This window comes from Diabrotica undecimpunctata, chromosome 1 (assembly GCF_040954645.1).
Source record: "Diabrotica undecimpunctata isolate CICGRU chromosome 1, icDiaUnde3, whole genome shotgun sequence".
NCBI lineage: Eukaryota > Metazoa > Arthropoda > Insecta > Coleoptera > Chrysomelidae > Diabrotica > Diabrotica undecimpunctata.
Window position 1 is genome coordinate 171745621 of NC_092803.1, and position 26742 is coordinate 171772362.

At 32.6% G+C, this 26742-nt stretch overlaps 3 protein-coding genes across 6 annotated transcripts in view; 2 read left to right on the top strand and 1 right to left on the bottom strand.

Annotated features, from left to right (window-relative positions):
* Window positions 1-26742, top strand: part of LOC140432574 (uncharacterized) — an 84126-nt gene that overhangs the window by 17019 nt on the left and 40365 nt on the right. Inside the window, exon 2 of one of the 4 annotated variants that reach the window (XM_072520567.1) lies at window positions 668-708. The exons of the other annotated variants lie outside the window; for them this stretch is intronic. The gene's annotated coding sequence lies outside the window, so the exon portion shown is untranslated. The remainder of the gene's footprint in view (window positions 1-667; window positions 709-26742) is intronic. 4 annotated transcript variants of the gene reach the window in all.
* Window positions 10585-24043, bottom strand: LOC140436361 (uncharacterized). The gene is made up of 2 exons (XM_072525106.1): window positions 24032-24043; window positions 10585-11673 (listed from the first exon to the last, which is right to left on the bottom strand). The coding sequence occupies exons 1-2, from the start codon at window positions 24041-24043 to the stop codon at window positions 10585-10587; spliced, it is 1101 nt and encodes a 366-aa protein (XP_072381207.1).
* On the top strand, window positions 25557-26342 carry LOC140436370 (zinc finger BED domain-containing protein 5-like). Its single transcript, XM_072525118.1, has one exon. It carries the CDS (start codon window positions 25557-25559, stop codon window positions 26340-26342), a length of 786 nt encoding a protein of 261 aa, XP_072381219.1.

Below are 26742 nucleotides of genomic sequence, written 5' to 3' on the forward strand. Positions count from 1 at the left end.
TATTGATTCAATTCCTTCTGGCGATGGCGGTTGGCATCTTCTCCTCTCTATCATCCATCTAGAATACTCATCAAACGCTAGCCAGTCCGTTCTATCTTCACCTCTCGGTAAAGAGATTGCAACTACTTTTAGTTTATGTACGACTTCCATTCCATTTAAGATTTCTGAACGGATTGCCACCTCATTTTGGGCGACGACATTGTATCCATTAATTCGCGTTAAAAAGATATATCCTTGAAAGCAAACTTGACCTGTCTCAAAGTTTGCCGGAAAAATATTTGCATTGAAGATGTTTCAGGTGAATTATCTTAATTGGGGCATCTTGTTTAGTTGAAGGTTTATGTAATGGAAACAACAATATTTTGCAAGCTTTAAGTAAACAAAACATAATAAACTTAATATGTAAGTACTAAGACTCTAATTTGCTATCAACATTATTTAATAAAAAAATATAAATAATGCTTCATTTAGTACCAAAAATATCGACGAAGAAGATCATAACAAACCCCAATAATTATCATACATAAACAAATTATCAATATCTCTCAAAATAGCACAGGTAACTTCATTACTAACAAGGTTAAATTTGCGTAATTTGATAAAATTTTGGATTGTAGCACGTCATATTCGTGAATATAAAACAAAAATATTTATCTATTGCTTCTAGTTTTCTTTCAGTTTTAACAGAGTGGTTGGTAGAAAAAGTTGGTAAGTCTTACATTATAGTAAATATTTCATTTATAAGATAGTATTTTGAAATATTCTAGCATAGTTGGATTAATGCAGGTTTTTACTTCCTGATCCTCAAAAAGAAGAAAGTTTTTGTGTCTTTGTAGTCTTAATTTTTATACATTATTTGAAATCATATACATTATAGTCTTTAACAATTAATTGCACTTGTATATTACAATTTAGGTATGCTGTATATTTATTTATGTATGTATATCCATTCATCTTCTTTATTAAAGTTAGCGAACATTATTGCAATAATCTCCTTATTATTAGCAATTTTAAAGAGTTCTGCTGATTCTAATCCTATCAGTTTCTGTGGCTCATATGATTATAATATTTAACTTATAAGTTTGTTTTATCATCAGTTTACCATGAAATTTTTGCTACTCTACGTACAGTGTAATCAAAGTCTGCTTTTAGTCTGCTCATCATTGCTGTGCTTAGAAATCGCAAGATAGCCACTATAGCTTTCGAAGTAAATGGTCTATATCAAAGATATTCGTCTTCTTTTATTTTAGGCTATTGATTATAGACTTTAGAAAGGAACTACAACGTTAAAGGGTTTTATTGTTTCATATGGTCAATGGACCTAGAAATATGAAAAAACCGCGGAATGCTACCATTTAAAGACGTGCGTTTTTGAGAAAGGGGTGAAGTTGTCTCTATGCACGAGGGTGCATTTGGGTGAATTATATGCACTTTTCGTACATATAGATCGAAATGTCGCCTATTAAAGTTAAAAATATTTTTTTTGGCAAAAATGTATTTAAAAAACAAGGCAAAAAAACAGGATCACACTTGTTTTTTCTTTTTTACCCCATAACTTTTTCCACAGGGTATATAGGTTGCTGTACACAAAAAAACTTTTATGATTCCTCTTCAAATTGACATTTTGTAAAAGACTTTAGGATTTACAGTGTCCGAGATACGATAGTTCAAAGTTCTCCACTCACACCATTTTTGGGCCATTTTTAATGTTTTTCGCAAAAATTATTCTATAACTATTTTCTACGCATTTTTGCATTTTTCTTAGGTCTTTCATACATCTTAGGTATATGCAATGGTACAATAAATAGAAAGAAATAATAATTATGTTTAAAATGGTCTACTGTAGAAGACTTTAGGGCTAATTTTATTTGCTATTTACGGTAAAATGCAAAAATTGAAAGCTGCACTATTGATCTTCAAAACCCATTTAAATTTTTGTCCATCAGACGCTCTGATCAAAAGCTATCAAACTTTTACCGTTGAGTTGATACAAATTTTATTTACAACATTGATTTCACACGCGTAACACATTTAAAACAGCCGGTCGCTTCAAGCGTTATTTCTGAGAGAACGGTTCATCATCATCAGTGGCGTTACAGCTCTTTATGAGCCAAAGCCTTTCTCAGAACAATCCTCTCTTCGCCCCTGTCTCTGGCAATTATTCTCCATGCTCTAATTCCGATAGACTTCAAATCATTTTCTAGGTTGTCTTGGTACCTAAGTCTCGGTCTTCCTCTTCTTCGTTGTCCGATCGGCCCTCTTCGGTCAAAAACTTTTCTGACTATGGCATCTTCCTCTCGTCTGATTACATGACCTATCCATCTGAGGCGTGCTACCTTAATGAATTTTACAACGTCAGGTTCTCCAAATCTTCTATACAACTCAAAATTGTAACACCTGCGCCACAAACCTTGTTCTTTTATGTCTCCATATATTCGTCTTAGTATTTTTCGCTCAAAACGTTTGAGCAATTCTTGGTCATTCTGTGTTAGTGTCCAAGTTTCTGAACCATATGTTAGCACTGGTCTTATTAGTGTTTTGTATACAGTTAGTTTAATTTTTCTAGGCATTTTTGATGCCATCTGTCTTCTTAAGCCATAGTAACACTTATTGGCGAGCACTATTCTTCTTTTGATTTCTTCACTGACGTTGTTATCTTTGGTTAGCAGCGACCCTAAGTATATGAAGGTGTCAACACCTTCCAGTTCTAGGTCATCAATTATTATTCGTGTAGGTGTCGGGTTGCTTGACCTAGTACAACACATATATTTGGTCTTTTGAACATTTATATTTAGTCCCATTCTGTGTGCAAATGCTCTTAACGACCGAAATGCTTCAGTCAGAGATTCTGTGGACCTACCTATGATGTCTATGTCATCTGCGTATCCGACAATTTGTACTGATTTGTTAAAGATGAGAGAACGGTTCATTCTACTGAAAAGGTGCTAATGCACATTTTTGTTCAACGTTATCTCAGCTACATTTCTTGTTTGAAAAATTTTTAATTACGGCATACAGATTCTTGGTAAACTGATGTCTTCCCTCCCCTAAGAGAGGCGGTTTTAGGGGGTTCTGAGTGAAAACGATTATCCAATACTCCAAACTAGAGTAAAATAATAAAAATAAAATAGGCGGTTTTAAACAGACATTGCAGCGACATCTACTAATGAAAATATAAATCGAATTCAGGATTCAGCCTAAATCCGTGTTTTCTGAACGTTGCAAAGCAAGCAGACGACAAATGCACTGGCATGGGCATCCTTTCGCCAAAATACATTTATTGTCGGCAAAATATAAAAATTGCATACGAACGCTACACTCCTCACCTTTAAAACGCAGTTTGATTTTTGTCGATAGGATACAAAAGGTATCGAATTTTTACCGTCGAATTGATACAAATTTTATTTAAAATTAATTTCGCGCGCGTAAGTAAAATTCAAAACCGCCGGTCTCTTTAAGCGTTGTTTCGAAGAAAACGGTTTATTGTACACAAAAAGTGCTAATGAACATTTTTGTTCAAAATTATCTCAGCTACATTTTTTATTTGAAACATTTTTTTCTACGGCGTACAGATTCTTGGTAAATCGATTGTTTCCGTTTTTCTCCCTCTACGAGAGCAGGTTTTAGGGTGAAGTCCCGGGGTAGGAGTAGTAAACTTTCTTCTTCTTTTTTGTGGGACCAAAATTGACATTCTCAGTAAAATTCAACACGTTCGTGGATTTTTAAAGGCTTAGTGGCATTTTCGTCTCTGACGACTGGAGTAAATGGCGATTTATGAATGTTGATTTACTAATTTGTTGCTTAGAAAACTGTAAAAACCTAAGAATCGTTAATTTTCAATCAATGTTAATAACTATTGTAAATAATAAACCTATAACCTGAATATTGCATGGAAAGTTGAACCTTATAGTACCTACCAATTTAAAAGTTATTCAATTTGTTTGTCACAAACAACTTTTTTTTAAATAACTTAAGTCAGAAAATAATTAACTTACAATGATTCTACAGTCAGCATAAGTAATAGAAAGAATTATTCTATCCAAAAGAATTTTAAAAAATGTTCGAAAAAAACCATTTCCAACATTGCAAAACTTGATTGCAAAAACATTTTGCCTATAAACATTTAGAATAACTTTTTCGCTATTGCCCGAGAAAGAATTAAAATTTCATATTTGAATGCTGGTATTATTTTCACAAATTAAAAAATTTGTCCTACGACCTACGACAGTTTGAGACGAATTTAGTCATTTTTAAAATTCATAGCTTCCCTGCTTACAACAATTTAGAATCCTAATTAGCGGCATTTGAAATATTAAGGACAGAAGTTGTAATGTACAAAGTTTGGAAGAGATTGCCTTTGAACAGAGTCATCTACCTACACAACTTCAAAATGAGGAGATCCAATTCGCTCAGCTTGGAGAAGTGGAGGGGCTTCTTTAAAATTCGTGCTATAAACTAAATCTCAGGGTCTTGTTGATGGGTTGTGACGTTTCTTTTTTAATTTGTATTTTCTCTTTTCGTACAATACGAATGTACAAGTAAATTATTAAACTATTTTCGACAAAAAAAAATTGAACGATATTGTTATAACGGTTTTTATTGGGAAACAGGAATAGATCACTTACACTTGAAATTACAATTATTTGTTGTAAATAGTTAATACTATTAAAATTGTTCGTAAGTATTGTTTGCCTACAACTATAAATATATATTAAATTACATGTTTGCCATATTTAAAAAAAAATTATTCACGTTTTTTGAAATAAGTTTATAAATTTAACTGTAAATGATATATTACTGTGTTTTGTCAACAAAAATCGTTCTAAAAAATATAGTAAAATTTATTTTTTTTTCAAAAATTTTTTAAACAATTTACAAGATTAATTTTACATTAAATTTATTAAAAAACGACATATTCGTAATGAACGTAAAGATTACATATAAATGATAAAAAGAAACGGCAAAAACCATCAACACGAACCGGAGATATTTTATATCTCGAGTTTGAAGTTCATATTTCATTTTTTGACATCGCCGATTTGCAAAAGTGGACTAACTTCGCTTCGTCCTGAATAATCGTAGAACAATTTTTTTTTAACTTGCCAACTTTTTGAATATGAAAAATATTATTTCCCGGGTAATAGCAAAAAAGTTATTAAAACAGTTTATAAGCAATACATTGCAATGTTTTGCAATCAAATTTTGCAATGTTGGAATTGGTTTTTTTAACTTTTTTAAAATTCTTTCGATACAATAACTTTCTCTCCCTCTCCCTCTTACTTATGCTACCCGTAGAATCATTATAATTTCATTTTTTTCTGATTTACTGTGAGGACGTTTAGGTTGGAATAAATTCAATATTTTTTGATATATTTAACAAAATGCTTGCACACTTCAATTTTTATTTTCAAATATGCATCTTACGCTGCACTTGAATATACTAATGACGTCACCACTTTCGTGTAGATGAAGTCATCGGTTTTTTTAAAAGGAAAAACATATGTTTCTCCATTTTTACATTTCACAATAATAGACAATTACAAAAATTTATAATATTTATAGTCTTAAATAATTGGTTTGTTAATTACAGACAAATGTTATATCAGAAATTTTAAATCTAAAATTTTATTGAAAAGGCCGGATTAATCCATTTTTAAATTTCTATTAGCTGGAATAATTAATACAATACATTTAAAAATTAAATCAAATGTTCAAAGTACATGCCGTTGACTTCCTGACAATAATCAAGACAGTTTCTAAATTCCTCCAACACTTTTGAGTTTTACCTCATTGGGAATTCTTTCTTTTAAATGTTTAATATTGTTAGACCTGTTGAAGTACACTTTAGATTTAAGATAATCCTAAAAGTAAAAATCATGGGGTGTTAGATCAGGAGATTTTGCTGGCCACTCTATAAATCCTCTCCTAGCTATCCATCTGTTATGGAAAAATTATCTAAATAATCACGTACTTACCGCGCATAATGTGGTGGTGCGCCGTCTTGTTGAAACTATATTAAATTACTAAGCACCTGTGGATTTTGGTTATATTGATATCACGCGGCAATAGCTGGAATAATGTAATTTTGTAGCATATCTAAATATTTTTGAACTGTCAACGTTCCTTCAATAAAAAATAGACCCACAATGTTGTTGCCAACAATTCCTGGCCAAGCATTAACTTTTTTAGGCTACTGAGTATAGACCTTCGTCATCCAATGAGGATTAGTATTTGATCAGTACCTACAGTTTTGCCTCCATGTAAACACCTCCATGTAAATAAATGATGTATCATCTAAAAATACTACATGATCTACAAATTGTGGGTCATTATTACATAGCTCCATTAACACTTCCTAAATTCAATTCTTCATTCAAAATCATCCTCACTGATATCCTGAAGTATATTAACTTAATACGTGTGAAACTTATTGTTTTTCAAATATTTTAAAACTGTAGATTTACTTAGTAAAATTTTCGTTGCGATTTGTCTACTGGATATGTGTGGATTGTCTTGCACAGTTAGTAACAAATTCAATTTTTCGTCATCACCAATTGCAGAACGACCTTTATAATTATCTCTCACGTGACCGAATTCTCTAATTTTTTTTTCTATTTTCGATATAGTGGATTGACAAATAGAACGATCTGGATACTTGTCATTCCATAAATCACAAACTTCTTCTTGAGTTCGGCACTTGTTACCATACCCATACATCATAAAAATTCCAATCTTTCTTTTTCATTCAATCGTACCATTATTTGATGCATTCTGCTGAAATATTAACATTAACAGCAAGAGAAGAAGAGCAATTGAAAGTTTTTGAGAGGAAGATTATGAGACAAATACTTGGACCAAAGAGGGAAATCGAAGAGGGTGCCAGACAATGGATGAATCACGAATTACTCTTATCCACTAGTTTCTCTTTTTATCCATTAGTCCTATGTGCAACATTTGTCTTTAAATTGCTCTTTGGGTTTTTATGATTTTGTCCATGTTTGCTTTTGTAAATGTCCACGTTTGGGAACCATAAGTAAGAACAGGGAGTACGCATTGATTGTATACTTTGGTCTTAAGATGCTGTGGATATCTTTTGTTTTTAAGAATGTAGCTTAGTTTGCCAAATGCCGCCCATGTCAGTCTAACTCGTCTTTTTATCTCTGCTGTTTGGTTTTCTTTGTTTTATAGTTTGACCCAGATATATATATATATATATATATATATATATATATATATATATATATATATATATATATATATATATATATATATATATATCTAATTCGGAACTTGTTCTATTTCATCTTGTCCGATTCTCATTGTGATGTCTTCATCTGTATTTGTTATGATTTTGGTCTTGCTGTAATTCATATTAAGGCCTATCTTTCCAGCTTCTACGTCCAGTTCTTTCATCTTTTTTATCGGTTATCAATGCGATGTCATCAGCGTACCTTAGATGGTTCAAGCGTTGTCCACAAATTTTTATACCATTTTCTTTCCATTCTAATCTTTTAAAAATATCTTCCAAATCCTGATTAAAAAGTTTCGGTGATATTGTGTCACCCTGTCTCACGCCTCTATTTATTTATATTGATTTTGTTCCTTCATATACTTTAATTATTGTTTTGGCTTCCTTATATATATATTGGCTATTAGTTCCGTATATCTGTGGTCAATTCTCCTGTTAATCAAAGAACTTTTTACTGCCCAATGTTCGACACTGTCGAAAGACTTTCCGAAATCTATGAACGCTGTATATAGAGGAATGTGGTATTCATTTTCTCGTTCTATAAGTATTTTCATTCTTAGTAAATGGTCACTTGTGCTGAATCCCCTTCTAAAACCAGCTTGTTCTTTCGACTGGTATCCATCGAATTTTGTCGTCAATCTATTGGTTAAAACATTTGTTTAATGTTTATACATTACATTGAGGAGTGTTATAGGACGGTAGTTTTTTATATCTGCTTTATCCCCTTTCTTGTGTAGAATAATGGTTACGGATTCCTTCCAGTTGATTGGGATTTGTTTTTCTTTTAATATCTTGTTAAAAAGGGAATGTAGAGTATTAATTACCACTTTTCCACCCTATTTCAGCATCTCTGCAGTTATTTCATCTTTTCCAGGCGGTTTGTTGTTTTTCATTTCTTTTGATGCCTTTTTTATTTCTGATTTGCTTATTTTTGGCTGTAGCTCTGAGTTGACATTTTTTATTTTAGCCTCAAGTTGGTTTTTAATTTCTTCTGATGGTTTCTTTTTGTTTTATATAATTCTGAGTAGAAATGGTGGATTATATTTATGATGTCATCTTTAATGTTTGTTTCTACTCCGTTTACATCTTTTATTTTGTTTATTTCACACTTACCTAATTTCGGTCTTAGGCATTTCATATTTTTGTTGTTCTGTATTACTTCTTCTATTTTTATTTCTTGTTCTTTTCTCTTATTTTCTTTTATCATTCTGCTTATTGTTTTATTGATTTCTACATATTCTATAGATTTCCTTTTGCCTTCTTCGTTCAGCTTCCTTCTTTTATCCATAAGCTTCTTTGTTTCTGTTGATATAAAGTTTTTTTTTTAGATCCTTTTTTGCTATTTCTTTTCCTGATATAATCATCCTTGCTGTAAGTATGTTGTCTGTTTCGTCTATATCTTTATCATCACTGTCTAATTTTTGGGTAAGTTGTTTTCTAAGTAAGTTAATTTCCTTTTGCCTTCTTCGTTCAGCTTCCTTCTTTTATCCATAAGCTTCTTTGTTTCTGTTGATATAAAGTTTTTCTTTTTTAGATCCTTTTTTGCTATTTCTTTTCCTGATATAATCATCATTGCTGCAAGTATGTTGTCTGTTTCGTCTATATCTTTATCATCACTGTCTAATTTTTGGGTAAGTTGTTCTTTTAATAGGTCTTTGTATATCTCTTTATATTGCCCTGATTTGTTTCTATCTACTAGATCCCAGTTTCTAATTATTTTTTTTTTCATTTCATAGTTAAAGTCAATACTAATTTTTGCTCTGACCATTCTGTGATCGTTACCTGTTGTGAATCTGTTAAGATCTGTTACATCTTTAATGATATATCGTTCCGGGAGCGTATAGCTTGTATATATATATCGTTCCATTATTTATGAAAGTTCAAAACTACGGTATTTATTGTTTGACACTAGTATTGTAAACAAAATCAAAACCTACCATGTTTGTTAGTCCAGTCCTTTCAATAAAATTTTAGATTTAAAATTTCTGATATAACTTTTTTTGTCTGTAATTCACAAACCAATTATTTTAGAGTATAAGTACATATTATACATTTTTGTAATTTTCTATGGTTGTTAAATGTAAAAATGACGAGAAAAATATGTTGTTCCATTAAAAAAAAAAGATGATGTAATTTACACGAAAGTGGTGACGTCATTAGTACATTCAATTGCCGAGGATATGCATTTGAAATTAAAAATTGAAGTGTGAGAGCATTTTGTTAATATACTGTTACATCCAAAAATATTGAGTTTATTACGACCTTAATGTCCTCACTGTATGTTATTGCAAAAAAAGTTGTTTTGGGTAAACAAATTGAATCTCTTTTAAACTAAATATTGAATCCTTCTGAAATTTTAAGCAAGTTTTGATACTGTAAGACCCAACTTTCCATGCAATATCAAGGTTGTGGGTTACCATAGTTATTAACAATCATTGAAAATTAAGAATTCTTAGGTTTTTACAGTTTTCTAAGAAACAAATCAGCAAATAAATATGCATAAATCGTCATTTTATTGCTTCAAACGTGTTTTATGAAATAATTACGTTAAAATCCTTTCAAAATGACAACAAGCGAAACCATACGATTTCCTACCTGGCGAAACTGAATTCAAATTTTTACCACAGTGCCTTCTACAACTTGCAAAGCAAACAGCTTGATGAATTACTCGGCAAGGGAATCTAAAATATGCATTCCACCTAGTCCACTAGTGAATTCAGTTTCTGGTACTCCAAACAGAGTCAATAAATAAAACATAATGACGGTATTAGATTTTTGTTTCGATACAGAGCAGCGGCAAGCCGCTTATACGTATTTCGATCTCTTTAGGTCTCATCAGAGCGGTGTAATGCCACTGCTCTGAATCATTATGTTTTACCTTTCAAAATGCTTTACTTTTAACTGGTAGACGAAAGTTCTTGAAATGGTGCATTTTCGCCTTAAATATTAATATATTATAAATACCCATCAGGCAGATATGGAAAAGAAAAAAAATTGAACTGGTATGGTTAGAATCAACCGCAAAAAAGAACATTGTATACTAGAGCAACACTAAAAAAAGTGTAGGATATCTAAGGAAGAAACTGATAAAACAAATAAAAACATAACAAGAAACAAAAATCGCCGAACACTGAACAGATCAAATTGGCAAGAGGTAGAAAAATGTTGCCTGCGCTTAAAATTGGATATGGCATATTATGATAAAGAAGGGCAGATTATCGTCATAACGAAAAAATAGGAAATTTGTTGTGAATTAAGGAAATTAATTTGTTATCAATCCTTATTGTGCATATAACGCGAAATAACTATACCAATTAATTATCTATTTATTTTTATTACCATTGAAAATTTTTATAAGTCTGGTCCGTATCCCATTTTTCGTTGCTTTTAATAGGTACTGCTAAAATTTTTTCCTCCGGAACAGAAACTTTCTTAAACACGATGTAGGGCACCCGTTTAATTACCTCATATGGTACAGGCCGTTCAATTTTAACTTCGACGGGGTAAGGTACTTCTTTTTCCACTGGGACCTTTATTATTTTTTCGACTGGATACGGTTGGGGATCTGCTACCTGTACAGGCACTTGAACTTCCTTTTCAATTTTAACGGGAACAGGTCTTTCTACATATACTTTGACTGGGTACGGCTTTTTAACTGGAACTGGAACGGAAACTTTTTTCTCAACAGCAACAGGATATGGTTTGATTATCGGTACTGCTACTGGTCTGTCTACAGTTACCTTAACAGGAACTGGTACTATTTTGTGAATTGGATATGGTTTTGGTACTGCAACATGTATCTTTACTGGCACTGGTACGTTTTTAAATACAGGATAGGGTTGTGGTACCTTTACAGGTGTTGGCACTCCAACTGTTTTGTACACCGGCACTGGAACTGGTTTCTTGACTTCTACTGGATAAGGAGCGTCAACTTTGACTTCTATTGGCACTTTAACTATTTTCTCAACTTTGACGGGTTTGTGTATTATTATCGGTACTCTGTGTTGTACTTTAACCGGATATGGTATTATCTTTTCCACGGGATATGGTTCTAGTACTTTTACTGGAACCGGAACTGGAACATTTTTTATTACAGGAACTGGAACATTTTTTTCTACTAATATAGGTACTCTTTTTTCTTTATAAATGGTTATATATTTGTCTTCTTCTATTGGCGGTAAAGATGGATGCGATTCTTGTGATAGTCCCTTCCAGTCTGTATTTGATGACCAGGGACCAAACTCGTCTAGATTTTTATCATCGTCGCTAATCCATTCTTCTGCAGAAAGGCCAGTGGCTTGTGATTGATATTCTCCCGAAAGTAGGACTGGAATACTTCTTTTATTAACCGATGACGCATTTGGATTCTTCTCATCTACGGAGCATTCTCCCAATATAAATGTAATAGTTACTAGGAGCAAAACCTGAAAATATAATTATATATTACAATACTGTTATGAAGCTATTTTCTTGTGGTATCTTAATGCAATTTATTATTTTTATTGGGAATAAGCCACAATTGTACTTTAAAATAAGTTTATTTGACGAATATGACGATAATGCCCAAAATACAAAGCATTTTTAAAGTAAACAAATTTTGTTTTTGTTACTTGGTAAAAACATTCTTCTAATATGTAATTTAATTATATCTCACTCATTCATATTGACAATTCAGACATATTATAAGTACATTTTGAAGTAGATGACTTTAAAATGATATTTTTGTGTCAATATTTTTGAGTTGCGTTCCTGGGATGACTTTATTGGAAGATAGTTTATTAGATTATTATGAAATCAACTTGCAATGATGACAATAAAATTCTCCTGTTAGTAAGTATTTGACCTAACATTTAGTTTACTCTCAATATTAACACCAAACTCTGATTTTATATGTATTTTATTTAAAAACATAACTGATGTATCCTTCATATGTTATTGACTTACTAATAGTGGCATTTCTTTCTATTGATTAATATCGGTAACCAGAACCAGAGTTAAGAATGTCAAAGCCGAAAACGGGTTTTTAAAAAATTATTTTCTGAACAAAATTGATTTATTAGGAACGTACAAGTATGGTGACAACTACAAAACAAAAAGCTCTTAATCTAATTGAACACTGGTATATATATATATATATATATATATATATATATATATATATATATATATATATATATATATATATATATATATATATATATATATATATATATGTCGTCTTTTTACATGTCGTCACACATTGGATAATCCAGGGACGTAACTCCTCCGCCTTTAGAAAGAAGCATATCCTTGGGGTGTGCTTCTTTACACAATGAATTCCTGGGTTTCTTCTTTCTTCTTGTTTTCTTTGACGCACAGTATTACAATATTTAGTTAAATAATATAAAATTAAAATGAAAATTATTATAGATATATACAGATTGTCCAAAAACTTGTTTGTTTAAAATAAATTGAATTATTATCTTTTAAATTATATTTTTGTGTTTTTAACTTTTCTAAAATATCTTTAGTTTTTCCAAAGTTAATTAATTAATTAATTAATTATAATAAGATTAATTGGTGAAAAATTTTAACTTTCATTTTGAAAAATATTAATAGAAGCAATAACTTTTGAAAGATTTATATGAGCAAAGTGACTTTTACTAATTTTTTCTAACGCGTAGCTTCCATGTATTGGTAAATTTTCTTTTAAGTTTGGGCACTCGATAATTGCTAATTCTTCTTCTGGAACTGTAACTATCCATTGTCCGTCGCTGATTCTTGTAGATTCTATCTTCTTTATCTTTACTTCGAAATGTTCACATGTCAATGCCTTTTTCTAGAAATTTATTAATTGGACTGCACAAGGGGATTCTTCGGTTATCGTTAGTTTATTACTTCCTTTACATATGTACTCTTCTGAGTCTAGTTCTGTGCGTATATCTTCCATGTAGATATAGCTGAATTCATTAAGTGCAAGGAAAGGTTTGTAAGGTAAATGAATAAGATAATGTGAGTTGTTCATAATAATAGGGAATAGTTGGTAATAATCATATCTTTCCGATTCAACTAATGGAATTTCTAATACAAATGTAATTATAGAATTTTTACTGAATAGCTCTTAATATTTATTATTTTCTCGTACTGAATTATTTTTCCTAGTGTAGTATCAAAAGGCATCAATTTTGACTTTGTCTGAGATTTTGCCTTCTTAATTTCATTTAAAAGTTCAACTGGATTTACTATAGAATTGTGCAAGGTATTTATTTTGGCAAATGAGATTGCAGTTTCTACTTTTTCAAAAATATCATAAATTGTTTGATAAAGTAAAGTAATTTGATTTATTACTATAAATGACTGAATATGTGTATACATACTTTTTTCAAATAAAGCTAATTTATTCTCGATAGCTTCAATTTTTGATTTTAAAATCAATTGATTATGTGAAATATTATTTATAGCATCATTAAAAGTATTTATAGAATCTTGCAATAAAGATATTTGTCTTAGGGAATTGACTTTTAGGTTATTTTGATTATCTTTTAATTGTTTTATTGCGTTTTCTATTCCTTGTGCGTTTTCTTGGTCCATATTTCCTGTAATACATTTTATTATTGTTCCTAGACTCTAGTAGATTTAGAAGTCTTCTTTTTATTCTCTTTTCTTCCTTATACAAAGGTGGATTAATTTGATATATCTTTTTTCTATTTTATTCTGTAACGTAATTAAAGGGATAAATGAGTTTTCTAATTCTGGATAATAACTTGTTTGATTTCTGAAACTTGAATGTAGTCTTTGAGCTTCATTTTTCAATAAATAAAATTCTTGTATGAGAGAAGTTAAATTGTAAATTTGTATAAATGTCCAGTGTGTAGAAATTATTTTGGAGGTACGTAATCTAAAAGGTAGGAGTCCTGGATATGTAGTTACATCTTTAAACTTGACTAAGTTGTCTTTTGCGTTGATATAGTTGACGGCTCCGAAGATTCCGACGATAAAACTGAAATATTCGGCATTATTTTAGTTTCGTTTATGTGGACTATTATCTTCTTTTTATTCTTGGGATTTTCAATTTCTATTTTCCCATTTTCTAATATTTGCGTAAGTATATATGGTCCAGTATATTTTCTACTTAATTTTCCTCCGCGAGTTTCTGTTTTTCTATAAACTTGTGATCCTAAACGAGGATCCTTTGAGTTCCTATCTTTATTTCTTTTTGCAATTATGTTTTCTTTAAGTTTTTGATTTTCGTCTTGTATACCTGTATATAGAGCTTGAGTAGTATTTTGATGTGCATTAACATATTGAGTATAAGCTTGTGCTGGAATAAGTCTCATGGGATCTTTACTGTCTGTATATCCCGATACTAATTCGAAAGGTGTATGGTCAGTTGCTGAGTGTATAGTACTATTATAGGCAATATTATCTGCATCTTTATCTTTTTCTTTAAGTAATCTTAAGTGTTCAGTTAAGGTAGAATGGAATCTTTCTACCGGGGAATTGGATTCGTTAAGATATGGAGTAGTAAAATGTATTTTTATTTGATGCGTTTTTAGTAATTCATCTACAACGTCATTTTTGAATTCTCCGCCACTGTCTGCAAGAATTTGCTTCGGTATTCCGAAAAATGAAAAGAAATGTACTAATTGTTGACACGCTGATATCGCTGTACCAAAATATGGTAACTCTTGGCCATATTTTGAAAATTTATCTATAATTGTTAAAAATCTGTGATTGCCAACTTTATAAGTATCTATATGTATTATCTCAAAAGGCTTCGAGGGTGTGTGGGTTAATATTAACGGTTCTTTATGTGGATTTCTATTATATTTTGATCTCTGGCATATTTCACATTCATTTATATATTCTTCTATATCCTTTTTCATTGATTTCCAGTAGTAATTTATTTTTAAAGCTCTGAGAGTCTCTGAAATTCCACGATGATTCGTTTTGCCGTCGTGTTTATATTTTATTAGTTGATTTCTTTCTTCTGGTAATACATTGTTAACTAATTTTGTACATTCAATCAATTTTAATTTTGTGAAATATTTAGGCCATACATTCTGAAATACTGGTTGTAATTCTTGAGATAAGAAATAAATGTATAAGTATTTTACACGCAATTTCTTTTAGGAATTGGGTCAAACATTCTTCGTCAGCTGAAATAGTAGCTCTTATTATTTTATGTCCTTCAAAATTCTCGCATTTGCGTTTTAAATAATTTGCAAAAGGCGTTCTTTTAACGATAAGTTGATAGGCTTTATTGTTTATAATTTCATCTAACAATGAGAACCTATTTTCATTTGAAGATTCAGCACTATGGGCTGTGTCTGTGTCTGAGTTATCCATCTTAACGTTTTCATTGTTCTTATTTCCTGTTGATATAATTTTATTTACTTGTGGGTTTTCTGTAACCTCGTTTTTATCGAGCATTTGCAAAGTTTCATTTATTACATTTTCATCAACTAAGTCTGGGTTAAATTCAGCTAAAAATTGGTCGATATCAAAATCTATGTCACCGGGATTATTTATATTTGATTCTGTTTCAATTGCATTAATATTTATTCGACTTAGAGAATCGGCAATATTCGTTTTACCGGGTTTATATTTTATAGTATAGTTAAATTCTTCCAATTTTAATCTCCATCGTAATAATTTGGAGTTTGGTTCCTTTAAATTAAATAACCATATTAGGGGTCTGTGGTCGCATAAAATTTCAAAAGATCTGCCGTATAAATAAGGTCTAAATGATTTACAAGCTCATACAATAGCTAAAAGTTCTTTTTCTATCGTAGAATATTTTTGCTCTGTTTGATTAAGAGTTCTTGAGACATACGCTACGGGTAAATCAAATCATTTGGGACTTTTCCTTGTGATAAAATTGCACCTAAGGCTATATTTGAAGAGTCCGTAGTTAATATAAATGGTTTTGAAAAATCTGGATATTTTAAAATAGGGGCATTAATTAAAAGTTCTTTAAGATTTCTTAAATTCTGGAGTGTGTATAACTTTTGCATGTTTCTTTAAACACATAGTTAAAGGTTTAGCTATTTTGGCGAAATTTTGTGTAAATCTTCTGTAGTATGCTAATCCTAAAAATGACTTTATTTCTTTTTGCGTAGTAGGAATAGGAAAGTTTTTTACTGCATTTATTTTATCTGGATTTGGTCGTACTCCATCTTTTGTTATAACCGAATGTTATGACCTAAATATGTCACTTCTGTTCGTAAAAATTCTGATTTATCTAGCTGTATTTTTAAATTAGATTTTCTCAGTCTTTCAAAAATTGCTTTCAGACTTTTAACATGTTCTTGAAATGATGAGGAAAAAACAATTATATCATCTAAATATATATAGCAGATTTCATTCTGATATCCTCTTAATACATTATTCATAACTTTCTGAAAAGTAGCTGGGGCATTTTTCAATCCAAACGGCATACGTAAAAATTCATAATATCCTGTCTCTGTGGAAAATGCTGTTTTCGGTACATCGGTGTTACGTTCCAAATTTAAAGTAGAAAGTCCCACCTCTATTTTCAAAAAATTTAAACAATTCTAGACGTGTAAGATCGGTTACGTATAATATATTATAAGCAAGGTGGCGAAAATAAAATTAGTAGTTTTCAAATAGGGGTAATGTCTGGCAAATTGTGCTGAAGTTAAGGGAAAATGTCCTCTTTTTGTGAAGATACCAATTTAGATGGTTCTTTCTAGAGTTATCTTGGAAGAATTGGGGACACAAAATTTAAATGTTTAAATCTTGGTATTATTCGGTGACCTCCGTGTGTCAAGTTATCAAGTGTTCGGTAATACGACGGAAAGGAACTGATTCTAGGTTTTACCGTGGTACCGAAAGTTCGGGCTAGTTTAAAAACGGCATTTTGTTTTTTTTGCTGCTGTTCCATGTGGGATCTGGACTAGTACGAACCGTGTGGATATTCAAGGGGATTTGCTGCCTTCGTGGAAGGTTTTTTTGGGAATATCCACAATTTCGCCCTTAATTAATTAACCTTTTTTTGTCAAACCCTTGTGTAGATTCCTTTTAATTAGTTAACCTAACGTGTTTGGCCTTTATTTATTGACTTTATTTATAGTCGAGTTTCATTGTTGTTGGGCTGAATCACATTTGTTATTTTTGATCTTGAGATTCAGCTGTCATTTTGACATATTTTATAAACTTTGATTTATTTACTTTACCACTGGCTTTGCGCTGAGTAGTAGTCTTAGAACTTCGTGTTTAGTGGAAGTGTATGCCGCCAAGAAATGCTTACTAGTTTTTTTTTGTGTGACGTGAAGTTGGAAGAAGCCGAAAACGGAACTTAAAAGAAGATATTTTGAAGTGGTATTGTGGAACCTAGAAGAATTTTGGATATATTCGGACTTTGAACAATTTCTAGTTCAGTTGGAGTTCAAATTAATTTTTTTAGATAAGTTGGACTTCGAAGTTCTACATTGTGGTTTAAGTTACTTGTGTTAGGGAATATAAAATCTTTTTTTTTTGAGATTATACTGTGACTTGTAATTTGTTCTGGAACAATGAAATTTTAAAAATCTCAGCAAAAAGATGGTGCAAAAACTTGTAGCCAACTACTTAAGGAAAGAGGAACTGGAATATGAACTCAAAATTCGCGGAGTGTCTACTGGCACTGTTGAGTCTATGAGGTCTAGTCTGTCTGATGCACTTAGTCGTGAGGCAGCAAATGAAAGCTTTAGATATCCTGAGCACCCATTCACCTTTGCACAGGACAAAACTGCAATCGAGACTAAACTTGCGGAGCTGACTCGGCTGTTGGAAAGTTCGCCGGAACTTCTACTTATGCTGAGTCCTTGAGATTGCGGACACAGATTAACCATGTCTTGGGGAAGATCGATCTTAAAATATTGCCAACAGGTGATGATGCAGACGCAGCCTAGGTTGTTAAGTCAGACTTTCATGCTGAGATTTTGAAGTTGTCACAGGATTTACATGATAAGCAGCATCCAATCGGATCTGGTTCGGTACCAGCAGCGCTCGAGGTGATTTTGGTTTTAAATCAGTCCTTTCAGGCAGGGGTACGACAAGCTCATGCTTCTTCTCCTGGAGCGATGTCACAAGCTGGTAATAATGTTCTTTCAGGGTCTGTCTCTAGAAAAAGAATAGAAAAGTTTTCAGGTTCTGCTAGGGGTATGTCTATTTCTGGATTTTTTGAGATGGTGAATGAATCGAGTCTCGCTCGTCATGTAGATAGTTTAATTTTGGAATCAGGATTTATTTTCGGATAAAGCCTATCAGTTTTATAAATATGTTCGTCTACGTGTAGGGAGTTGGGCTGAATTAGTTGAAGAGTTCCGTAGGGAGTACCTTTCAGCTCCATAGGGAAGCGCTTTTTGAAGAGCTTCGGAGGAGAACTCGGCATTCGTCTGAGACTATTGGAGTTTACTTGGCAATAATGAATAGTTACTTTAATCGCTTGCGTTGTCATGTTCCAGAGGAAGTTAAATTGTCAATAGTTATTAGGAATTTGCATCCGTTCTATTAAGATAGATTACGTGACCCTTTTCTAGCTACATTGGAGGAACTTTGTGTTCTATGTCGCAGTATGGAGGAGAGACGTGATTGTATTAGGAACTATGTTGAACCGAATAGTAGGAAAATGAATACTTTGGAAAAGGACCTAGCTTATATCAGTGTGGATGCTGAAAGTTGTAGTAGTCTTGGTGAGGGTCCTGTTGCTTCATCCGAATCGGTGTCCGCTATAGGAAAGTTTAGGACTTTAGTCTGTTATCGTTGTAATCAGCCAGGTCATATGGCAGTAGAGTGTCTAATGAAGAAGGAGGCTGTTCACTGTTTTAAGTGTAAGAAAGAAAGGTTTACAGTCAGAACTTGTCCTTCGTGTAACTCGGAATGCGCTTCGTGCGCTTCCTCGGAAGGAAGCGCACCTAACGTCGAAGAGGTGTTGCCGACGTTGACTTGACCAACCTACGTCCTATTTTAGACTTTATTTTACATCATTCCGAAGTCCATATTTAAGAGTTAGAGTCTTAGGAAAGGAAATTTTGGGATTATTGGATTCTGGTGCTTGAAAGACCATTGTAGGAAGAACTGGTTGGAAATTTTTACAAAACTTGGGTTTATAGTTGGATACTTCGAAGAAGACCGTTTGTAGAGTGGCGAATGGTCATATGTTTGAATCGTTGGGAGAATGTTTAGTACCTTTCATGCTTAGGGATCGCTTGCGTGTCTTGCCAGTATTAGTTATTTTGGACGTACCGCACATTCTGATTTTAGGATCTGATTTTTGGCGAGTTATGGGTATCGTTCCAGATTTGAGACATAACGAATGGTATTTTTCGGACGCTCCAGCAATGGTAGGTTCAGTGGATCATCTTCGAGGTCAAACTATTTTGACTGATGCAGAGAAGTCGCGATTGGATGAAGTTATTAATAGAAGTCGTGAACAAATGGGCACTTCTCTTGGTTGTACTGATGTCACTGAGCATGTGATTGTTTGTAAATCTGCTCCCATAAAACAACGTTACTACCCTGTATCCCCAGTAATCCAAAGCCATATTGATAAAGAGCTAGAAGATATGTTGGCGACAGGAGTAGTGGAACGATCAAATAGTGCTTGGTCGTCCCCGATTTTCTTGGTAAAGAAAAAGGTTCCAGAAGGTGAAGAACCAAAATGAAGGTTCTGCGTAGATTATCGAAAGCTTAATGCCGTAACAGAGAGGGATGGCTATCCATTACCGCATATCTCTAATATTTTGAATAAATTGAAGAACGTGCATTATCTTTCCACCATAGACATTAAGTCGGCGTGTTGGCAGGTATCTGTTGCTAAGGTTTCCAGGCCTTATACTGCTTTTACGGTTCCTGGTCGAGGTCTTTTTCAGTTTTGCAGAATGCCTTTTGGATTACATAATGCCCCGGCTACATGGCAGAGGTTGATAGATCATGTCCTCGGTCCAGAGTTGGAACCCTATGTTTTTACTTACTTGGATGACGTGGTCATCGTGACAGAGTCTTTTGAAGAAAATGTAAGGATCTTAGAGAAAGTCTTTAGACGCTTGAGAGAAGCTAACTTATATATTAAATATAATATGTATATAGACTTTAAACAAGCTTTTGCTAGTGGGAAAAGAGACAAAATGTTGGAAGACCTCCGAAATCTAGGTATACTAAAAAAATATATCTGCCTCATAAAAATGACGTTGCAGGGTTCAAAAGCCGCAGTTAGAGTAGATGGAGAACTGTCTCCTATGTTTGACATCAACATGGGACTGAGACAGGGAGACGCACTTTCAACCATGTTGTTCAACCTAGTTCTTGAAGCAGTCTTCAGAAAAACCAATGTAACCGGCCATATAAACACCAAAACAGTACAAATTACTGCATATGCAGACGATGTCGCCATTATTAGTAGAAGCAAGACACGACTAATGGAAACGTTCAAGGAAATTGATCCTGAAGCACAAAAAAGAGGGCTTAAAATAAACGAAACAAAAACTAAGTACATGACCATCAAAAGAACACCTGAGAATGAAAATAATATAGCAATAGACAACTATACTATTGAACGTGTGGATGCCTTCACATATCTGAGCAGAGAAGTCAATCAGAAGAATTCCGTAAGTAGCGAAATTAATGCACCTATTTCCAGTGAAAATCGTACATACTGTGCTAATAAAAAATTGATGACATCGAAATTATTAGACAAAAGAAACAAAATGACTATCTACAGAACTTAGATTAGACCCGTAGTAACCTATATTGTGAAACCTGGGTAATGACGAAAAAAGAGGAAGCCCAACTCAGGAAATTCGAGAGAAAGATAATGAGAAAAGTAAATGGCTCGGCACATGGAGAATCAGGAGAAACGACGATGTTATTGAACTGAATAAAGGGTATTACATTGTAAGATTTGTGAAAAGTCAAAGACTGTCATGGCTGGGACATGTTCAGCGACAAGAAGACACGATAACGACAAAGATGTTACAGTGGAAGTCGGAAAAAAGGAAGGCCCAGGACGAGATGGTTGGATGACGTGGAAGACCCATCCAGGGTTATGATCATCATCAACTAGCCTCTAACGTCCACTGCTGAACATAGGCCTCCCGCATGCTTTTACACTTAGTCCGATTTTGCGCCATCTGAATCCAATTTGTAGTCACTCTTTTTATGTCATCTGTCCATCTCGTTGGGGGTCGACCTCTATTTCTGTTAGCTTGAATTCGGGGTCTCTATTCCAAAATTCTTTTTGTTCACCGGTCATCAAGTGATCTTGCTACATGACCTGCCCAGTTCCACTTTAGTGTTGTTATCCTTTCAATAACGTCTGCTACTGCTGATCTTTTGCATATTGCATTGGGTATTCTATCACGTAGAGAAATCCCTAACATTATTCTCTCCATTGCCCTTTCCGCAACTTGTAGTTTACTCACTGTGTAATCTACGGTTGATATTTCGCTCCATCCAGTTGATTCATTAGCTCAAAAAATAAAATGGTTTCTGTTCTGAATAAAATATAATCTCTATAATTATGTGCTAAGTACCTATTTAATTAGCTATAATTTAAATATTGTTCCTTTAAATATTTTTACACCACGTGCATGTTATTACCATAATTAAGTTTTAAATGCTATATTTGGTAAAACTAAGTTATTACAATTGTTTATAAGTAAAAACCATACCTCTTTTTCAAACGTTTATTTTGTAAATAATTTCGATGAAAACGCAATATGCATTTAACTTCTGAGATAGTTTAAGTCTTAAAGAATCCTATGAAATTTGCTAAATGTGTCTAGCGTCATTAATAGAGCAAGTTCGATAGTTTAAATATTTAGCCTCAGGGATAAATAAATTAAATAACTTTTAAACTATTTGACCGATCGGGAGGAAATTTCGCACAAATTTAAAAGACGGCAATTCTTCGATGTTCAAATGTATTAATAACATTTTATTTTGTTAATAAAAAAAATTAATAAAATTTATAAATTGGTGCAAAAAACTGTGTTTTTGCAAATATCTCCGTAAATTATTTATTAATTTTAATTTAAAAAACGGGAAAATAAAGATATTCTTGATATAAAAAAATGATATAAATATTCTTTATGTAAAATAGAAGGGAAAAAACTTATAGACAAAAAATCAAATTGTGACCATAAATTATTGTTTAAAAAAAAACGCAAGGTAAAAATACGAGTACTTTTTCATCTATTCGTCATCTAGTAACCCCCAACTATGTCTTAAAAGCTTCAGCTATCTGCGAAAATTCGATCTTTTTTTAACCAGGCTGGGCTATACCGGGATTCAACAGTTAAAAGAGAGAGAGAGAGAGAGAGAGAGAGAGACCGAAAAGGCTCTTCTCTTCGGTACGAACGTCAAGACCAGAGAGATGAAAAGCATCTCGTTGCCTCGTGGGTTAACAGTCAAAAGAGAGTTTATTTTTCATTTTCTAAGGTATGTCTGTATTTCTTTGAGGGTGGGGTTAGTGTGGGAGTAGGAATTATTACTAAGGATTGGATTCAAGGTAATGATTTTTAATGTTAAGGTTGAGAATTATAGGAATTAATACAGCGAAAATATAACATGGTTTGCAATATATTTGTTACAACAAAATAAGAAACCTGCTTTCCATTCTCGAGGTCATCCTTTGGCCAATGGATATTCGCTTTGACTGACTAGACAATTTGGTGATTTTACAGGAAAAACTAACTCCATGTGGTTTGTGCCATGATAGAGCAAAAATGCGATTTCAAATGCAACAAAGGCTTCCATATCAAATGATTTGTTTCATACCATATTAAAACTTAATAATAGGTTATATGCCTGATGTACTAGATTTTGTACAGTATTTTTTTTTACTTATTTTGCATAAATATTTTGTTTTAACAATAAATAGGTTTTTGTTGCCTTATATAAAGCGATAATTTGGAGAAGAATATAAAAAAAAATATTTTTAAGAAAGTTTTAGGCATATCTGGTTTAAAAGTGAATAAATTAATTTCATTATTTATATATTATTTTTATAGATTTTTATAAAATTGAAAAAGTTTACATGTTGTATAACGGTCACCCCTCATGAACTCTTTCAATTGTTTACTGTGATTACTATTTCGTAAAAAGCTATATTTATTACTACAAATATACATATTTACTTACTTACAAACTAATAATTTTAAAAATTTGACATTATATTTATATAAAATTATTTTAAAATTAAAAGTGTATAGAATAAAAATTAAAGCCCGAGCCAGAACAACATTTTCAATTAATTCATCGATTCTGAAATTTTGATGGTTAAAAACAATAATTGACAATATTTTTGCTATTTTTAGAGCAACAATTTAATTTATAAAGATTTTAGAATAAGCCATTTTAAACGTTTTTCTATTTTTTAACAGATAAAATGTTAATATTTGAGTATAAAAGCGCACACGCCGAAATTTGTGCACAAAACTTATAGGTTTTCTTACAATAAGTATATATTGACGGAAAAACTCATCAAATACCTGGCTATTGCGAAGTACCGAGAAAAAATTATTTCCCTCGCTCTAATAGTTGAAAAGGTTTTTTTATATATTTGGCGGTTACATAATGTAAATCATGTTTAAATTATCATTTGTTTATTTAAAATTATCATTCCTATAAAGTAAAGTCCTAAGAGAAAATAGCTTCGGAACAATTTTATAGAAGGAATTCTTCAAAGTAATAATATACTACTAATACTTAATTTTGTTACGATATATTGGTTAATTGCAAAATTCTAATATGCAGTGTTACTCACGAATAAACCACTATTGAAATATGAGCACTTACATGGATTCTCATATCGGCATATTACCAAAACACTTGTATCACCTGTATAACTAACTACTTGCATCTTATTCAAGAAAATTGTTATATACACTCTCACTTTCATTACCCTTCCATCGAAGAAATATACCCATAATTCGATGTATTAAGAAAAATTAATATATTTTAATAACCATCTATGATACACCGGCGAATATTATTTTAAACTATTTATTACGCATAATTGCTACGGTTATGCCAACTTTCAAGAGCTTAATTATTTTTATTTTAATAATAGTTAAGTAAAATCGTTCCCAAGATTCTGGTGGCGACGATTTTATAGAAAAGAGTAGTTTGATTGCTGAGGGTCATTAGCATTTACAATATAGTTTAAATTATGTAATAAAGTTGTAATACATCTTTTCTATAATAAAGAGATCCCGCTGGATATTATAATATCGTATATCAAAACAATAATATGAAAGTCAGGGCAATGGAATATGACAGGGGAGACTAAGTCCTAAGCCAGTGGTTCCTAACTGGTGATCCGCGGACCCCTGGGGGTCCGCGAGGTATGGCTGAGGGGTCCGCAAGATATAAAAAATATATGACAAGCCAGGGAGAAAAACGATATAAGTCCATTTTACAATTTTTTTTAGGAGAGCGAAAACAAAGTTTTTGTCTCTAAATCTTTAAAATTACTAACATATATCGCGCAAACTTAAAGTTATATCAAATTTTAGATTGTTAACTATAATTTTGTTTATATACCTAAAAAAAATATTTTCGTGTAAGACAGATTCGGCCTCCCCTCTTCACCACCACTGGCACTGGAACTAGGTGGGACCCTACTTTGGCTTTATGCCGTTAAAATGCGTCGCTCGCTGTCTGTTTGCATTACAGTTACACAGCCAATTCGCATTTCAGAGATGTCAGTCGGCTATTGTTAGTAAGTTAGTTCATTGATAGTGCGGTGCCTGAACGTGTTGAAACGTGTGATTTTGTGCAACATTTTAAAGCTTTGTTTTTCACGGAAAGTTGCATTACGCGTACGTTATGGAGCGTTGGTTAAAATGTGGATCGTTAAAACGAGATAGACCTACAGACGAAGAGGGAGAAAATGCATTCAATGTTTAAGTTAAAAAGCCAAAGACTCTCGAACCGAACCGTCTCGGACCGAAGTGTCTCTTGAACCCAACTCGTCGGCATCTCTTAAACCTAATTCGACTCGAAGATCAGTGCTGCAAAAATTAGAAAATACAACTCTGATTACTTGAAAATGGGTTTCACGCTCACTGTCCTGAGCAGCAGCCTAAACCTCAATGTGTAATTTGCTACGAAAGCCTTTCGAATGAGTGTATGAGGCTAGCAAAACTCCGTCGGCATCTTGAGACAAAACATCCAGAGTACAAGAGTAAGCCATTCGATTTTTTAAAAACAAACTAGCAGAGCTTTAAAGATCTCGCAAAAACATTACTGAACACTATGGTGCAAATGTAAATGAAAATGCAACCCTTGTATCTTATGAGGTATCTTAGCTTGTCGCTAAATGTGGAAAAACCATAAAGTTGCTGAAGTACTTATACTACCATCAGCAATAATTCTATGCAAGAGAATGTTGGGTGATGCAGCGGTTAAGATAATAAGTACTGTTCCGCTCTTTAACAACACTATCCAAAGACGAATTTCAGATATGCCCAATAACATTGAAGATACATTGCTGGTCAGACTTAGCATGAGCGACATGTTTGCTCTTCAATTGGACAAAAGCACCGAAATATCAAAAAAAGCAATAATGTTGTGTTTTGTTCGATTTTTGTGGGAGGACCAGATATTGGAAGATTTTCTTTTTTCATGCAAACTACTTCACACAACAGCAGCAGATATTTTTACTGCATTGAATGATTTTTTCAATAAACATGACGTCACATGGACAAAATGTGTGGACTTGTCTACGGATGGAACAAAATCAATGGCCGGCCACAAAGCAGGACTTCAAGCTCGTGTCAAAGCAGTAGCTCCTGAGGTGAAATGGACACACTATTGTATTCATCGTGAAGCCTTGGTAGCCAAAATATTGCCTGAACCTTTGCAGAAGATACTTAACGAAGTAGTTCAAATCGTTAACTACATTAAAACTGGACCTCTGCAATCCAGATTATTTTCTTTGTTGTGCAAAGAGATTGGCAGTGAGCATAAACACCTTCTGAAAAATGTAGACATGTTCAAAGTTGAAGATAAGATCAGTACTATGGTAAAAAAGTCTCAGCTGTGGGCGGCAAGGATTAAAAACGAGTCGTTCACTAACTTTCCTAATTCGAAACAGTTCTTGTAGTCTGCAGAGTAGAGTTTACCTGAATCGATAAAGATCAACGCAGCCGAGCACCTACGCAGCCTAGCCACAACAATACAAGGCCTCACAGAAGAAGAACAAGATAAGATTGTGGATTTGTCGAGTTGTGGTAATGGCGAGAAAATAGCAGACTTCTGAGCAACAACACGCAAGGATTACAAAGAACTTAGAGACAAGGCCATGAAAAAAATCCTTCCGTTTGTAATAACCTATTGGTGTGAGCAAGCATTTTCTTAAAATTAAAACTAATAATGTAATTGTGTAGGTACTCTGTATTTTCACAAATAAATCCTAAATAGCATTAGTTTGATTTATGTTTTCACATATTTTGGTTCTTTTCAGGTAACTTTAGGATTGTTTAGGTCTTTAGGAAATAGTGGGG